General features: G+C 32.0%; 1 protein-coding gene and 2 long non-coding RNA genes across 4 annotated transcripts; 1 reads left to right on the top strand and 2 right to left on the bottom strand.

Moving 5' to 3' along the window:
- Window positions 1-936: 936 nt before the first annotated feature.
- LOC146951139 (seed linoleate 9S-lipoxygenase-3) lies at window positions 937-7,453 on the bottom strand. Its single transcript, XM_085747110.1, has 9 exons — window positions 7,177-7,453; window positions 4,747-5,033; window positions 3,708-3,948; window positions 3,257-3,580; window positions 3,046-3,131; window positions 2,793-2,900; window positions 2,380-2,684; window positions 2,032-2,295; window positions 937-1,891 (listed from the first exon to the last, which is right to left on the bottom strand). The coding sequence occupies exons 1-9, from the start codon at window positions 7,391-7,393 to the stop codon at window positions 1,138-1,140; spliced, it is 2,586 nt and encodes an 861-aa protein (XP_085603236.1). The 5' UTR covers window positions 7,394-7,453; the 3' UTR covers window positions 937-1,137.
- A 1,945-nt stretch (window positions 7,454-9,398) lies between these two features.
- LOC146951140 (uncharacterized) lies at window positions 9,399-12,063 on the bottom strand. 2 transcript variants are annotated; one of them, XR_015027808.1, is made up of 3 exons: window positions 11,547-12,063; window positions 9,970-10,069; window positions 9,399-9,868 (listed from the first exon to the last, which is right to left on the bottom strand). It is a non-coding gene; the product is annotated as an uncharacterized LOC146951140 (long non-coding RNA). The 2 variants fall into 2 exon arrangements; XR_015027807.1 differs by lacking the exon at window positions 11,547-12,063 and having other exon boundaries at window positions 9,970-11,537.
- A 3,231-nt stretch (window positions 12,064-15,294) lies between these two features.
- LOC146951141 (uncharacterized) lies at window positions 15,295-15,862 on the top strand. The gene is made up of 2 exons (XR_015025497.1): window positions 15,295-15,364; window positions 15,540-15,862. It is a non-coding gene; the product is annotated as an uncharacterized LOC146951141 (long non-coding RNA).
- The last annotated feature ends 1,184 nt before the right edge of the window (window positions 15,863-17,046 follow it).

Genomic DNA, 17,046 nt, shown 5'->3' on the forward strand with positions numbered 1-17,046 from the left:
TGTTTTTCTGCTACAGGGTGTTTCGGCTTGGTCTTCTGCTGTCATAGGTTCGGCTACTGGTTTTTGGGACCGTGAGGGGTTTGGTTTTCGCAGTTTTCCGGTATGTCGGAGACTGTTGTATTTATTTTATGCCTCCGAGTTTGCTGTGCGTCTTGCACACTCTCGTTATCAATAATATTTGCTGATTACAAACAAAAAAAAAATTGTAGTGGAAAGTTTGCTAAGCCAAATGCACAAAATTTGTAGAAGTGTTTGTTCATTACAGAATCTTCCCACAAATTGGCTACTCCTAGAGTTCTTCTAGTATACCATTAAGTACTTGAATGATTTATTGGCTATCATGCTTGTTACTTCAGGAGTGTGTAGTGACTTTTTGCCAAGTAGTTAAATATCTTTAGGCTAAATACTTTAGCACATAATTATTTAATTAAATACAAATGTGCAATGTTAAAAAATGACAACACTTGAATACTTGATAAAAACATTACTACAGAGATTTTTATGTTTTCTTGCTTTCGTACTTAGTAGTTTAGTTAACTTTTTTGTGCAGTCCATGACCTGTGCTCCTATTTTGCAGGTATGATTATTTAGTGATGTATTCAGAACATGAGAATGAACAAATGAAGGCAAATGTTTCTGTATATTTCTAAATAATGCAGTGAACCGCTATGAATCAAATGGTATAAAAGTGTGGATGTGAAATAAATACATATTCAGGGGATGTAGAATTTTGACTTTAGATTCCTTTACTTTTATCATTGGTTCCACATCATACAACAGCATTATTATTAATCCCCTTATAGTATGATTGGTAACTTCTTTGTATTTCTGTCTGTATTATTACTAGTTAAACATTCAGTTCATGCACATACCAATGTTCCAAGCAAAAGTTTTACATGTAGCTAAGTTCAAATATCAAATCATTGTGGCATAGTATTTTGCTCTAAACAAACATAATTATTTTTATTATTTGAAAACATTTTATTGCAAACACAGATGCATTTATTAATGCTCAACATGAAAGCACCCAAATATAAAAGCTAACTGAGGCAGGTTGTTGAAGGATTATGGATTCCTTCTTCTGCACCTTTTATTCATTAGGTATAATAATATATGCTTAAGAAACCATAGTCCTCTTCAGATAGAGATACTATTAGGAATTCCTCTAAAAGTAAGTCCTTCCTCACTAGAAGGATGAAGCAAAGTATAAGGCATCTGAACCGGTCCAAGACGGTGTCTTAGCTTCTCATCATTGTTTCTCTGAGCAAGATTCTTCTCAATTTCTGCTAACTTATTTCCAAACTTCTTAAAGGCCTCTAATGCCCTTGTATCTGATGTCCAGTTTGGATTGTCTCTCTCTCCAAGGTACACTTCATCAGAAGCATGCCTTGATAATATCTCTATAACGGAAAGGTCGATAAGTGTCTGAAATTTTGGTGTAATTGTCTTCAAGTATGCCTTTTGTGGACTTTTGACTAGCTCGTTGTATTCAGCTGACCCTTTCTCTGGCATGAATCTCCTACTAAGAGTTGGACGGTTTAATATTAAACCACCATAGGAATACTGTCCAAAATTAACAGCTGCATGAAGAGCTGAAGCAATCCATATGACAGTAGTGCAAACTTCGACTAGCTCTTCACGAGCTTGCATCTTAGGCCACCACGGCTCGTTTTTCTTATCGCCATGACCAACCTCTACAAGTTCTTTCCACCAAGCTTGGAGTTCAGAATCTTGTCTAAGTATGTCATCTGTGGTGTAGTACAAGGAGACATAGTCTTGGACCCATGTCTTTATGGCAGCCCATATATCTAATCCATCATGAGCATAAGGGTAATCCTCTACCACAAGCTTAACACCACATGGGGAAGATGGATCCTCAATTGCCATTCCTCTAAATAACAGTTTACAAACAACAACGTAACATTATAATTAACATAGAAAGGTCTTTAAGTTTAGGTATTTTACTTGTGATCAAACCAGTTATACGAAAACTATAATAACAACTTAACATTATGTATGTAACAAAACTACCTTTTTATAAGATCAGCAGGCAATGCTTGACCTGGCAAAGTCCAATTCTTGTAAACTTTAGAAGACATTTCCATGGAATATCTTCCCCACAAAAATGTTTTTTCGATGATACCTCCATCGTTGACCAGGGATTGTCGAGCAAGAGAATTTATATTCATTGTATCACGATAGTGAGGATACAAAAGTTTATAAATGGGGTGAAGATAACTCAGATGTCTGTTAGTTGCTATGACAAATGGTTCAACAACTGCATGAGTATTTAACCTATTATCATCAAGAATCAAGAATCAATTCACAGATATATGTATAAAAAAATATTATTATGTTATTTATTTACAAAACTTTTACCAATGGCTGACAAGTTGATGATAGCAGGAATCATTCACAACTACATAAGCCTTAGCCAGTAACCAAATAGTACTGTCAACACCTTCTAGCGCGGGTTGATAAACATGACTAACAGCACCATGTTCATCTCCGTCAGGGTGTGGCAAACTCAACTCTATGGCCAGTGGCTTCAAAGTTTTGTCACTGCTCAAGAAAAGGATGGTTCGAGTAGCATAAGCCTTCGTTGGAGTCGAGTTTATTCGCCTTAAATATGGCATTATTGAGTCATGATGATCTAGCAGGAACAATTTCTTGTTTTGAATTGCCTTTAAAATCAAATACAATTGTCATTGTTGTTCATATTTGGACCATACGATTATAATATAATTAAATTAAGCATAAAATATAATAGAATTCATCAAGCAAAATTGTACCTCTTCTACTGTGAGCCCTTCTAAATTAGGTTCTAGGTGTTCTTTGGTTATTTTACTAGTGTGATCACCATAGACTTGACTATCTAGCTTGCTTCGCGGAGGGAACTCCTGTAATAACCAAACAATGATCCTTCATGAAGTCGCCCAAATCCATCGAACTAATGACATCGATCAATAGCTAACTAATTTAGCATGCAAAGAAAATCCAACTTTTTGGTTTAGAGTAGTTTATATTGAAAACTCTTAAGCTTACCTGAAGACAGCAGATCACATTTGGATTTACTCCAGCAAGCATTTCTCTTGCAAATTCTTCATCAGTCATCCATGCAGACCTACTTACTGTTCAATTAATAATATAGAATAGTAATTGTCAAATAAGATTAATTCTTGAGATCCAAAAGCACTTAATAGGGGCATTTTAGATAAAAAAAAAAAAGTAGTTTTAAGGTATGAAAATGAAATACCTTGAAGTACTTTAGGTGGTGGATACTTGAGGAACTGTTCACCATCGGTTCGAAAGATTTCTTTGAGCACAGGTAATGGACTTATCTTGCTAAGTACATCTGTTGGCAGCTTAATTCCACCCTCATACAATCCATGAACTTCATCAAAGCTATCAAACTCATTTGGTGTGAAATTTAAATCAAAGATTACAGACTCTAATGCTGGGACCACATTTTGAGATACTGCTTTCAGTCCATAAGTAAGAAAATCTGATGACTTCAAGTGACCAAAAGCTTCATCTCTTGGAAGATACACAAAATCACTCCTACTCTCACTTTTAGGATCTGTTTAGTAACAATGAAATATTATCAACATTAACATTCTTGATTTCATAAAGTTTGATGCAAATTCCAAGTACCAAATTAATAAATGATATGGTAAGATGATAAAACAATGTCATAGAAGTTTAACCTTTCCTATTTGGCTTTCTGCCAGTTCTCCCCCTACGAGGATAAGGATATTCATCAGACCCTCCAAGAACAGGACGAGCATGATTTTCACCTTTCTCCGGATTTCCTAAATCATTGTAGACATCATAATCATAGATCCTTTCCCACTCTTTGCGTTCTCCTGTTCCATCTCCTCTTAAATTATCCAATTCTTCTTCTCTGTAATGGACTAATGGAGCCGGTGTTTCACTAGGAAGATATGCCTGCCATACAATTTTTTAATTATCTTCCTCGTGATTTATGGCTTAAAGTTCAACAATTTCAAAATAAACAAACATATAATAAACCTAAATGAGTATTTAGTAATGATATTAAGCTATGAAGCCTGGATACTCCAAAATAGTGCCGTACCCGTGTCGGATACGTATCGGATACCGATACTCCGCGGATACTCCCGGATACGTATCCCAGAAGTATCCAAATGATTTAATTTAATTTTTATTTAAAAATATATTGGATACCTTAAGGATACGTTAAGGATACTCCCAGATACGTATCCCAGAAGTATCCGAATGATTTAATTTAATTTTTATTTAAAATTTTTATTTGTATTTTGATCACAAGTATTAATTTTTGTAAATTGGGATCATTATATTGGCCATTACTTGAAAATGGTGACTATCTTCATACTACCTTGGTATCATCATAGTGCAGGTTGTTTATATGGTATGTTTTGGTTTAAAGGATATCTTAGTTGGTGAATGGTCCATTGTATTTTGACTTGGTGTAATTAGTTTTAAGATTTCACGCTATTTATTTTTTGTGCGTTTATGTCTAATATATATATATATATATATATATATATATATATATATATATTAAAAAAAATTGTAAACGTATCCAAGCCGTATCGTATCCTAAATTTGAAATTTTTGACGTATTCGCGTACCCGTATCGTATCGTACCCGTATCCGTATCCGTATCGGGGCTTCATAGATATTAAGACACCTAATTTTTCATACACCTGTGTGACACCTGGTTAATCACGTGTATATATATACCTTGTTGGCAAAGAAAATGCGGTCAAGTTTGTGGTGTTTGGCATTATAAATCCAGGAGTTGCATACAAAGTAGATGCTTCCATGATTTGGAATGTCTTCAAGAGTCAAACTCACAAGGAAAAACTCAGTTTGCATAAAGTTCTTGATGTAAAATGCTCCAGGAATTCCCATGTCATCATCCCATTCAAAATGAATTTTGAATGCAGATTGTCCTGCTCCCAATGTTGGTAACGAGGTAATTATACCTTCCAGAAAGGTAGCCTTTCCAAGCTTCCCTTTTCCATTTGCTAACAAAATCAAAACCAAATAAAAATTATTAAATGTATCAAATACTAGTTTTCATTTTTTTGACAAAGCAAACTCAAATGCTACCAACATTATTAGTAAAAGCCAAATATAAAAAAAAACACTTGTGAAAAGAAATTAAATGATATTACTCTTGTCATGTGAACAAGACTTGCATCATATTCGTACGGACTTGGATTTGTTACAATCAACAATCGAAAGATTTATGCACTCTGCGTACGTTGGTAGTCTAGTCGTTAGATTGATATTGAACTGTCCAAATTTCAAATTCCGTATTTCAGTTTTTTAAACAAAATTTGCATTGAAGTATGAACCGGATCTTGATCCAACAGCCATTGTCGTAGTGCTTCCATAAATGTGTGGAATTGGTGACTATAATAAACTCAAATCGATATGCACACCTCTGTCTTGTTTTCTTTCAATCCTAAGCACACTTACATGTATTGAGTGGGTTCAGATAACAATTTGTTTGGACTCACATAAACACTTGTTATTGTGTTTGGAATGTATAAAACTACTCCCTCCGTCCTAAAGTGTAAGTAGTTTTGGGGAAAAAAAATTGTCCGAAATTATGAGTCACTTTAGAATAACATTGAAACATTAATGTTAATTTCTTATTATATCATTAACTATTTATTGTTCTATCTTCTTTCTTACTATATCATTAACTATTTATTGTTCTATCTATTTTCAATTATTTAATTTATCTTTCTCATACCATTTATTAAGGGCATTTTTGTGAAACAACTAATAATATCTCTTTCTCATACAAAATTAATTACATTTCTTAATACATACGAAATGTGTAAAGCGTCATATAATTTGAGACGGAGGAGTAAAATTTAAGATTTCCACATATTTTAGTATACTTTGGTGGGAAGGAGAAAGATTTTATTTATTTTTTCGGTAAAAAGGAGAAGAATTTTAATGGTGGGGAGGCAAATGAAGGGATTTTAAAATGATTTGTGAGGGGAAATTTTAATTGAAGGAAAATCTAAAATTACATTTTTAACCCTTATAAGATTTAAGGCCGCATTAAATATGAAGGTATTTTCCTCAAAAAAGTCTCAACTCAAGCAAAAACTTCCCCTTCCAAAGGGAGATAAAATTAGCTTAAGAGAGATTTTGACATCCTCACTTCCCCTCAAAAAATGAACAAGATCTCTGAATTTAAAATAATCTTAAAATAATTTTTTCACCTCTTTCTCCCCTCTAATCAAACAAACCATAAGAGATTCAAGTTCAATTTCACTATAATGTTGGTTAACTATATTTATGAGTTCTCTCAAAAAAAAAAACTATATTTATGAGTATGACTTTATTGAATGATCCCTTACTATATATAGCAAATTAATACAAGCACTTATTACATAAAATTTGTTTGAAAATGTCAGATTTTGAATTTATAATGACGAAAAAACTCATTTGATAACATTTTTTTCTCGCAATCTTATAGATTATTTTTATTAGCTTATAACTTATTTTGATAAACTAATTCAATTAACATATTGCCTACTGTTTTTTTCTCTCGATCCTATTTTTCTCATTTCACTTGAAAAAAACTAAATACTAGTTAAACATATATCTTTGTTATATATAACATTTTATATTTATAAACTAGTTCAACTATCAAACATTACAAATTCAATCTGATAGTTTATCCGCTATAAACTAGTTTATAAATTATTCGTTGTAGTTTATCCGTTATAAATTAGTTTACTGGTTATCCGCTATTTTTTGTCAAACAAAGACATAATTTTTTTTTTTTTTTACACAAAACAAAGACATAATTAAGTTATTCATAATAGTCACGTATATAATTAAGTTGTACAATACACCCTCCGTTTGACACTCATAAAGTATAGTATAGTTGTAGATGGAGGAAATTGAGGAGTGTTATTTGAACAACCATTTGGTGGACAACTTATGGGACAATCATAATTTACAAATAAAAAGTAGGTACACGAAAATCAAAGCAATAGGGAGATAAAGTAAAAAATAATGTGAGTATGAGAGAGAAAATTGTCACAAAAGTTGTCAAAAAATGGATGTTCAAATATCATTTCTCGAGGAAATTAGTGATAAGTGAATGAAAGTAATAACTAAATGAAATGAAGAAAGTACCATCAGGTTTAGTTGCACTAATCAACTGAAGAGAAACAGAACGGCCTAAGAAAGCAGTAAGATTATCAAGTGTTGAACCAAGAATGTCGAAACCTTGACCAATAACTCCACCAACACTGGTTAAACTATTTATATCCAAAACGTTCTTTCTCATCAACACCACCGTTCCTTTTATCTTATGACCCCTATTCAATATCCCCGTCACCCCTGAAAACATTTTTGCGAATACCTTAATTTAAGTGATCTACTAGTTTATAGACAACACTATAATGTTGATGAGAGAGTTCGTGAGGATGTGAAACATGGGATAGTAGTATTTATAGAGAGGAGGTAACACTAACTTATAATTAACGGAAGAATTGACATTTTTATTAAATAATAAAAATGCTTTAACGTTTTCTCCATTTTTTTACAAAGTGACTACTAACTTGTAAAAAAATACTCATTCGATCACATTTATAAACAACTTTTACTTTTTCAGATTTATTTAATAATTGGTGTATCTGAACTATATTATAATTTATGGTCATGCTAACTTGTGCCCTTATGACACATGTTTGTTTCTATAAAGAGCAAATATTTATTGAGAAACATTAAATTTCAATCCCGTGATAAATAAATTGACACAATTTACGATGCATAATTTTTATATTTGAAACCTTGTGTTTGTGCCCTTGGGACACAAGTTAGCATTTTCCTATAATTTAATACATCAATTATTTAGATACGTGAGATTCATTAACTCAACAAGTAATGTTGAAATTGTTAGGTTTGATGCCTTCATCCCTTCATCCGAGATCAAACTAGTGACCTTGTGGAGTGTGTAAGTTTCAATGGTGTTTATCACTTCCTATACCAAAGAAATTGTTTAAACTGACTTATTTTGTACAGTCCACTGAATCTAATGTGCAATCTCATGCTGCATGCGTGCATGCAAAAGAACGAAACAGCTAGCCAAATGTCAATGACTAGTATCATTCTAACTCAGATCCTCTGTAGCTCAGTTTGCAGTGCACTCTGTTGTAGAATTAATTGAACTATTTTATTTAAGTGTTATGATACATAGACAACCTTAAGTGGTAATACATCCCTTAACACCCATATAAAAATCTGACACGCGGCCACATGGATTCCACACAAGCACACTTTCTCTTTCATCTCCTCTTCTCTCTTCCTAGATCATGGGGTGTATAAAGGTGTATGAGAATAAAGAGTGTCTAGGTAACATTTTCCTTTATTCAATTTGTATAGATTCACTTAATTAAACTATTTTATTCTCATTTTAAGTTAATCTTTTCTTTTATTAACACAAATTGAATTAAAAATATTTGTAATTTTTTCACAATATACCCCCTAAGTCCTAAAGTAATTGATATTGTTTAACTTAGGGGTGTTCAAATCCAAACCGATCCAAAATAAAACCGCAAACCGATCCAAAAAAACCGAAAACCGCAAAAAACCGAATATATTTGGATGCGTTTGGATGTTGTTTTGTAAAAACCGCTAAAATCGGATCGGATTTCGGATAACTTTTTTAAAACCGAACCAAACTGAACCGAACCGCAAAAATAAATATTAATACTTATTTATTCTTTTATTAGTATTATAGACACTACTAAAAAAAGGTCATTTTCGGACGAAATTTCGGACGGTTTTGGGACGGAATTTACGGACAATTCCCACGGATTTCGGACGGAAATGTGTTTTCGGACGGAATTCGGACGGATAGGGCGCTGTCCGAAAAAGCCGCGTCGCAAATCATAATTCTGTCCCAAATTCCGTCCGAAAAATGTTTCAGACAGATTTCGCACGATTTTCACACAAACTCTGAAGTTTAAGTTTGTGGGACACTGGAATAGATTTCGGACACATTTTGGACGGAATTAAATATAATTTCCTACAGATTTCGGACGGAATTAAATATAATTTCCAATGGATTTCGGACGGAATAAAATTTATTTTCCAACGGATTTCGGATGGAATTAAGTTTATTTTCCAAAGATTTTCAGACGGTATTGCGTTTAATTTCCTACGGCATTCAGACAAATTTTCCAACGATTTTCGGACGAAATTAAGGAACCTTAAAATATTTACCACGCTTTCCTGGAGAGATTATAAGTTTGTTTTTTTTTTTTGTACAGAATTGCAACAAAATTAATTTATTTTACTGAGTTTGAGATAAATTCAATTCGTAAAATTCATATTCAATAATACATACTAGATTCAAATAAAAATAAATAATAATTCAAGAGTAAACAAATGTTCATTGTCTAAAACAAAATTATACAAACTAGATTCATATATGTGTTCAATGTTCTAGCATATCCCTGCCTCACACCCGAACACCCAAACAAAACCACCCCAACCTGTGCCAGAACCACAAAATAGTTGCTGGACCAGATGCTGTCATAGCAAAAACACAGCAACATAGTTGCTGTCACAGCATAACAGTTGTTGTCCACAGCACCACAGGACCCGCAGTCAGCACCAACTGAAAAGGCAGTAGCCGCACAAAATCTCCCAAGCAAAACAAACCCAACAAACCAAGGCAATTAGACCAGCACTAACAATTAAACCACACCAGAAAAACAAATGGCATAAAGTAAATAGGCCATGTTTTTACAATTCTTAAAAAACAAATGGCTAAAGCATGTATATTTGGATCTAGCACATTATTTGAAGGATTGTCAACCTATTCAAAAATCATCCAACAATAAGAGTGTTACTAAAAGAACGCGTAAAAAATAATATATATGTAATCAATATGCTGAAAAGTATTCAAAATATACTTACATATTCTTTTAACCATGCTGCAAAGTTTTCTTCAATGCAATTATCAGTATGTTCACCACTCATATTAGGATGAGTTATCCGAGGTGTCTCGACAAAGATCCTATTGTTACATAATGTAATTCAATTATAATTATCACAGTTAGGAAATGAAGAAATTTTTATTTTAGAAAGTACTTACTCAATATAGGGTTGAATCTCATCACAATTGATTAATACATGATTCATGGCAGCAGTAAATCAAATCAACATGATACTAATAGTTTTCATATAAATCAAATCAACATAAAACATCAAAGCATTTTTTGTTAACACAAGTTATGAATACCCATTATTTTTTATTTAAGGGACTAGTGTTGACCTGTAATGGTATTAATGAACCTAAGTTATGAAATTGCTAGATTTTAAACAGGTCAGCACTACGTTATGAAATTATACATCTAAGCCGTGAGTTACTGTGAACTGACCCCGTTTCAAAAAATAATGTGTACAGGTCAAGCATATATTTGAAGGTTAAGTAGTCCCTTAAATAAAAATACTTCATTAATACTATGTAATGGTATTAGGTTCATGAGTGTGTAAGTGAAATTGCTAGATTTAGTGTTAACGGAATATGGGATTAGTGCTAATCCCTTAAACAAGTCAGCACTAAGTTATGAATATGGGATTAGTTTTGTTAACACATGTGTGTCCCTTAAACATCAAGCATATATTTTCTGTAATGGTTAGTGCTGAACAATAAACAAGGGCAGGAACAATAAACAACAACAGAAAACCCAACATGTACCAAAAGCACATAGCAGCATCACAGAAGCACCAGCAGATTATACCTACAGCAGAACCGCAGACAGTACCACAACAGAACTACTACAGCCGCAAAAAACACAGCAGCACACCACACAGTACCTCAACCAACCGAGACTGATGCCAAAAAACAGAAAACCAGCAGTAACAGAAAGCTACCAGCAAGAGCACATACTCTCCTAATTAATTAACCAAATGCTTAGCTAACTGGATCTAGTTTACTATATGTTTTGATGTGTTGCCTCTAAGAGTTTATTTATAGTGGTGTCAAGGATGTTATTGGAATAATTATTTACATTATTTTAATTATAATATTGTCATTTGGTAATAATCGTGTCATGTGAGTACAGTCGGTGCGTGTTAAAACTTCAAAAATCACCGAAAAACCACCGAAAGATTAAAACTTCAAAAATCAAGAAACACATAGGAATCAATCTTAACATGAGTATGGATCTTAGCAAACAATATAAACCAAAGCAACACCCACCTAAGCAAAACAACACTTAAAACCAATACTAAGGGAAAAAAAAATCCACCCACCGAAGCAACACAACACCTAAAAACACAAAACCCATAATTGGAACAGCAAAAACCCACAATATATTTCAACAACAAAGGTGAATCCAGGTCCAGATGGTTAAGCACACTAAAAACCCTAATAAGTAAAACAAAATAAACCCAATAAATTGAACCAAGAATCAGGTACAAGTTTATGGGAACATGGTTGATTTGTTGAAGAGAACACATATTATAATAGAGAGAGTGAATAATAATACCTTGAAAAGCTTGAAACTGAGAATCCTCAAATCTGAAGAGAAGAGAATCGAAACTTGAACAGCTTGAGAAGTTGATTGAAGAGCTTGAGAAATCTTAAAACTGGCTTTTGGAAGAAATTGATTGAAGAGCTTGCTAAATTGATTGTGAAATTGATTTTAGGGTTATGAGAGAGTGAGATTGGTTATGAGAGAGAGAAGTACACGAGATGGAAATTTTATGAGTGCAGGGGGACATGAAATTTTCAAAATTAATAAAAATGAAATAAAAACCCTCAAATCCGTCTGAAATCCGTCTCAATGTTTCACACGGTTTTGGGACGGATTTGTTTTTTAAGGAAATTCGTACGAAATTCGTGGGAAAAAACCCTGTTTGAATACGTCATAAAATTTTCACACGATTTTGGGACGGATTTGGGACGAAAATTCCGCTCCGTTAAAACCGTCCCAAATCCGTCCGAAAAATTCAGACAAAATCGTATCCGTCCGAAAATTCCGTCCGAAATCACTGTTTTTTTAGTAGTGAGATTGCATTATTATGTTGTTTGTTAAATTTTAATCTTATACATTGCACTAATTTAATCTATATTATTATTATTATTACTTCATATGTTTCAAAAATAATTGATAATTTTCATGCTATAATTTTATTTTTTTAATATATTTTGCATCAAACCTATTATTTTACCGTGTTTGTGTAATATTAATATTAATAAAAAAATTATATTCTTCAAAAAAGAGTAAATAAAAAAATATATTTTGCATTTTGGACATCCAAAAACCGATCCAAATTAAACCGCATATATTTGGATCGGTTCGGTTCGGATTTTTTTAGAATACTCATCCAAACCGAACCGAACCGCATGTGATTTTTATTTTGGATCGGTTGACATTTTGCCTCAAAACCGATCCAAACCGCACCGCGAACACCCCTAGTTTAACTGTATGCACTATTTAAAAAATAAAAAATAAAAATTAGAGGCACTTGGCAAGATCAATACACAGGTGTCAACTCACCGGCATCATAATGTCCACGCACCGACAACCCATACCGAAGTTTTTTTTGTCAAGTAACTCAGTGGTTGCTCACAGATTTTAAAATGTGGAGAAATGGTGTGACCAGGGTTCGGATCAAAACCGCTACATATAATATACATTATTATTACCAACTGAGATAAGCTCACGAGAATTATATTTTTATAATTAAGTGACTAAATTATAATATGAATATTTTTTTCAAAAAATAATTATATGCATATGTTTTGCGTCAAAAAAAGTAATAATATGAAAATATATAAATAAAAAAAAGTGAGCACTGATTAATTAATATGATAAAGGTAAGCTTTGTTTTATTTTAGGTACATTCATATAATTTTATATGAAGGTCATAGTGTCAATTTAGAGACACAGGTAGAGAGCTCCACATCTGAGTGTGAGTGTGTGAGGTGTCTAACGAAGTCCATGCAAGAAAGACAACGAGCGCAAAGTGCCATAACTCATAAGCACCGCATGCATGGACAATTTTGGACATACACACTATGAGTTATTACACTCACGTAGGGATGTTGAAAACCGAATCATTCTAATAGAAAAACTGCAAATCAAACAAGCTCAATCTAAAATTGTAAAAAATTGCATTTGGTTTGAATGTATTTAGATAAAAAAATTACTCAATCGCATGGTTTGGTTCGGCTTGCGGTTTTTATTTTACCAACCGAACCAAACCAAATTAAACCACATAAGAAAAATACTAATTAAACATTTGTGACCTAGAAACTCAATGGAAATTTTTATAAAATGACATATTTTTCTCATGTTAAGTGTTTTCTTTGTTTTTTATTTAAAAAATGTATTTATGTGCTACTTGAACTTTTATAGAATGATAAAATCTTAGTCTTTTACATATCTTACAAAATATGATTACTTTTTATCCATGTTTTTAATTTGGTCTATGTTGTTGGCTGAAAATAAAATTGTAATGTTAGATGAAATATAAAACACGTTGGAAACCTTGCAAGAAATACGTTGTGTTTTACCTTTTTAACTTGATTTTAATGTTAGAAAAAATTGTATTATCTCGAAGAAGAAAAAACCGTACCAACCGAACCAATCCAAGCCGCCGTATTAGTTTGGTTTAGTTCGGATGACTTTTTAAAAGTTAACCGAACGCATACTTTTTTTATCTCGTGGTTAGGATGACTTTTATGCTCAAAATCAAACCAAACCGCACCACGACCACCCCAACACTCACATTCATGATTTCAATTGTAAGACTTGTTCGTTCAATAAGAGGGAGAAATAAGGATTCTCTAATATCAACACAACATTTATTATACAAATAGAATGTATTAGAGAAATATAACGTATTTAATTATAAAAGGGACAAATAGAACATATTTATTGATAAAAAAATATTTTTTATTTTTAGAAAAATAAATTGACACAATTTTCAAGACATAATTTTCGCATTGGGTTTCCTTCACATGTTAACATTTCTCTAATATTAATACAACATCATTTATTATTATTTTCCACTAACATACTATTATTTATTACATTTTTATCGTATACAATTACTCGACTAACTATAACTAGCAAAGGTGTTTTACTAAATGACACTTATTTTATCATTAAAATTATCAACATGTAAAACTCAAATGAGACATCTAATTTGAGATGGAGTATAGAGAAATGCTAACGTTTTCTTTTTACTAAAAAGAGAAATGCTAACATGCGACATTATCTCCCTTGTTAATACATTAAAGATAGAAATTTCATATTGAAAATTGTGTATTTTATTTTTTAATGAGTTAAGAATTGTTGATTTTGGTACATAATTAACATTTGTGGGTGGTACACTTAACATGTCCCTTTAGGGTAGAGATTAACATGACTCGTTAATCGTTATTAAATTTAGTAAATTAATACTGGTACTCCATTTGTCATAAATTATAAATTGTTTTTACCATTTCACACAGATCAAGAAATATAATCAAATGTGTATGCAAAAGAGAAAATATAAGTAATATAAAAAATATATATCCTTCATTAATGGTATCGAAAAGATGATTTAAAAAATAGCAAGAAGAAGGAGTAATAAATAATTAAGGGCATAATAGAAAAAATAACTTGTACAAAAAAGAATGAGTTAGTTAAGGGCGTGATAGAAAAAGTAACTTGTACAAAAAAAAATAGCTAACATTATGAAGCATTGGTATTGTAAAACGACTTATAATTTGAGACAAAAATTTTCTCAAAGCGACATATAATTTGGGATGAAGGGAGTAATGACCTACTTACTATAAGTTAATAAATGATTTTGTTTTGGCTAAGTAGTTTAGTGCCTAGAATTTTACCTCTAACGTGAATAAATAGAGAATTCAAAGTTCAAACCTCAGCTCTTGCTTATATATTGCAATAACCCTGCTAACTGCATGGGAACCATAATTAACGAATTATGTAACATTTTGCATTAGCCCCTCAACAAAATATTTTCTAAAAAAATTCCATTAGGCCTCCAAAAATACGTGTTTGTCTATTTATAGACTTCGGATTAAGATCTAACAGAATGGTTAACTAGCTCGATTGGCAATGTTTGCGGTAGAACATGGTTAGGTCCTTGGTTTGGTTCGATGGTGTATGGTATTTTTTATGTTTAGTTTATTTTGTTTATTCAATCAAAATAAATTTCTATGTTTAGTTTATTTTGTTTATTCAATCAAAATAAATTTATTTATTTAAATGTTTTGTAGGCGGTTGGCTCTATCTTTTAATAAAAAAAACAACGCTCTACTGTTTTTTTTATTGTGCTCTAAAAAAAGGTTAGAGTAAAATATGATTTTACTTTTTTAACAATTAAGGTCGCATTTCAGTGTTTGTTTTAGGCCTCTTAATTTAGTGAGCCGACTTTAATCCTACCTTGTAGTGGCAGACATCAAATAACTATAAGGCAATCAGGAAAATGATTGAAATTTCAAATAATTGGTCTAAATGTAGGTAATCCGACCAGTCCGGTGGATCTCTTCTTCTACAACAGTTCTCATTACATTTGGGCAATACCATAAGGCTCATTGAACTTTTATGGTGCTCGAAAGAGAGTCTGGTCCTTTGGAAGTGACATGTTTGATGGAGGTGCAAGGTTTTGTTGTTGTTCACATCAAAGGTTTGACAATTCTTAGTTAAGGTGATGAGTATTCCTATGGTTATTAATTTTGTTCTTTCTCAAGTTAATCCTTGTTGGAAGAAGGGCCATTATGCGATTTATCGCTAATTATCCGGACTATGAGCTTAGAATTGCAAAGAATGATCAATTTCGAAAAGTCTTCATGGTTGTTACTTGCGTTAATGTTAATGTGCTTCTTGGTCATTTTTCTTTTTGTTTTTGGTTACTCTTGGGTCATTTTTCCATATTAAATAAAATTAATCGATTAGAAAGAAGAAGAATCTATTATAGTTAACAAAGGCTTTTTGTTTTTGTGTTAATCATCCAGTTCTCAACAAAAAATGACATTGATAATTTGGTGTTTGGCTGTGAGATAAGTATGGTTAGGGGTGTTCGCGGTGCGGTTTGGATCGGTTTTGAGGCAAAATGTCAACCGATCCAAAATAAAAATCACATGCGGTTCGGTTCGGTTTGGATGAGTATTCTAAAAAAATCCGAACCGAACCGATCCAAATATATGCGGTTTAATTTGGATCGGTTTTTGGATGTCCAAAATGCAAAATATATTTTTTTATTTACTCTTTTTTGAAGAATATAATTTTTTTATTAATATTAATATTACACAAACACGGTAAAATAATAGGTTTGATGCAAAATATATTAAAAAAATAAAATTATAGTATGAAAATTATCAATTATTTTTGAAACATATGAAGTAATAATAATAATAATATAGATTAAATTAGTGCAATGTATAAGATTAAAATTTAACAAACAACATAATAATGCAATCTATAATACTAATAAAAGAATAAATAAGTATTAATATTTATTTTTGCGGTTCGGTTCAGTTTGGTTCGGTTTTAAAAAAGTTATCCGAAATCCGATCCGATTTTAGCGGTTTTTACAAAACAACATCCAAACGCATCCAAATATATTCGGTTTTTTGCGGTTTTCGGTTTTTTTGGATCGGTTTGCGGTTTTATTTTGGATCGGTTTGGATTTGAACACCCCTAAGTATGGTATGACCAAAAATGATTTCATCTAAAAAACAAACTCGAATTCTCTCGAACAATTTATCAGTTGACGTAGTCTATTAAACCACTTAGTCAATTGTTTGGTTTAGTTAGCAAAAGATTTGGTTTGGTTGTGAGGATATTTTATGTAGTATTTTTTTTGTTCGATTCTAGGACCACCTTATCACTCATGCTACTGAATTTTGGTTTATATTCGAGTCACATTTGTACAATGTGGTAAACTATTTGAGGTTATGCTCTTTGATTTAGATAATTATCCCATAAGTTGATTTATGTTACACCACAAATTTATTATGTGATGTTT

Source organism: Medicago sativa, chromosome 2 (genome assembly GCF_051527215.1).
Source record: "Medicago sativa cultivar Bolivia chromosome 2, Bolivia_mono, whole genome shotgun sequence".
NCBI lineage: Eukaryota > Viridiplantae > Streptophyta > Magnoliopsida > Fabales > Fabaceae > Medicago > Medicago sativa.